Source organism: Pteropus vampyrus, unplaced genomic scaffold, assembly GCF_000151845.1.
Source record: "Pteropus vampyrus isolate Shadow unplaced genomic scaffold, Pvam_2.0 Scaffold24, whole genome shotgun sequence".
Classification (NCBI taxonomy): Eukaryota; Metazoa; Chordata; class Mammalia; order Chiroptera; family Pteropodidae; genus Pteropus; species Pteropus vampyrus.
Window position 1 is genome coordinate 13,172,299 of NW_011888805.1, and position 1,451 is coordinate 13,173,749.

The 1,451-nt window shown below is 35.5% G+C and overlaps 1 protein-coding gene across 2 annotated transcripts in view; it reads left to right on the forward strand.

Moving 5' to 3' along the window:
* VNN2 (vanin 2) overlaps positions 1-1,451 on the forward strand; it is a 16,423-nt gene continuing 14,972 nt past the window's right edge. Inside the window, exons 1-2 of one of the 2 annotated variants that reach the window (XM_011356206.1) lie at positions 1-216; positions 341-471. In XM_011356206.1, coding sequence (XP_011354508.1) covers positions 4-216; positions 341-471 — 344 coding nt within the window. In that variant the 5' untranslated portion in view covers positions 1-3. The remainder of the gene's footprint in view (positions 217-340; positions 472-1,451) is intronic. The other variant, XM_011356207.1, reaches the window with a different exon arrangement.

Below are 1,451 nucleotides of genomic sequence, written 5' to 3' on the forward strand. Positions count from 1 at the left end.
GCCATGACCACTTCCTCATTTCAAACCTCTGTGGCAGTTTTTGCTCTGATTACCTTGCATGTCAGTGCCCTGGATACATTTATCGCTGCAGTATATGAACATGCTGTCATATTGCCAAATGAAACAGAAACACCTGTTTCTCAAGAAGATGCCTTGCTCCTTATGAACAAGAATATAGACATTCTGGAGAAAATAATTAAGCAGGCAGCTGAGAAGGTAATATTTTATTTCCATTAATTGTAATTTATGAGAGGGACATGAGATCTGGTGGAAGATTGGAGTATTGGAGTATCTATATAACCCATGAAGAAATAATGTTGATTTGACTTGTTTTGAACAGGGTGCTCAAATCATTGTGACTCCAGAAGATGCACTTTATGGGTGGAAATTTACCAGAGAAACCATTTTCCCTTATCTGGAGGATATCCCAGACCCTCAGGTGGCCTGGATTCCATGTGAAGATCCCCACAGGTATTTAAATGATCTCAGTCATTCATGCAAAAGTGCTGTAATCCTCTAAAATGTGCATGTGCAACACAGCAAAGTATCCTATGTGTGGTATTTGTTATTATTGTATTAATCTTGTCATTTATTAGATTTAAAAATTACACTTAGATACCATTGGACAATCATTTATGATTTAATATCTTTATTATATTTGGAGAAAATATGTAAACAAGGTATTTATCACTAGGCTTAGAAACTAAGGGGAAGAAGACCGTGGATATAAGTAGCAAATTAATGTCTGAAGTAGACAGTGGGTTATGTTTGGAAAATATTTCAAAGTCTCTATCAAAAGTACCATATATTAATTTCATGGAGTCTTTGTTCCAGAATCTGCTTCTCAGGCAGAAAGACCTTGCTATGTACTTTCCAGGGAATCATAAGACATTAGGCTTTGAAATTGCATTTTCCTAGGCTCATAAGATAGTTTTCCAGGGAAAAAGTAATCTAGAAACATTTTAATATGGAATATTTAATGGATATAAGTGTATATTTAACAAATAAATCCTACACCTAATAAAACCTGATTAAATTATTGAGGCACAGATTGCATACTTCAAAACTTTCAGTAAAATGTCTCTCACTCTGTCACACTTATCCTTTCTCACCTCTCAAATCCTCTCACTGTCTTACCCTCACACTGTCTCTCACTCTTTTACCTCAAATTAAGTTTATTAAACATTCCTCAGCCATATTTTTGCTGGAGGATTATGGTACCATACTTTTTAAGGCACTCCCAGTTATTCTGACATTTATATAAGGGCTATCAGGAAATGGCTTCTCTGAGCTTTGGAGAGATTACACAAGGAGACTATTGTGTTAATGAAACTGGACAGTTCCATGGTCCTATCTTTCTTGTTCTGAGCTGATGCTCTCCATGTTGTTTGTAAGAAATTTTATTTTGTGGAAAGAAGAGACCAAATAAGTTTTGAGAATTGGGACAATCC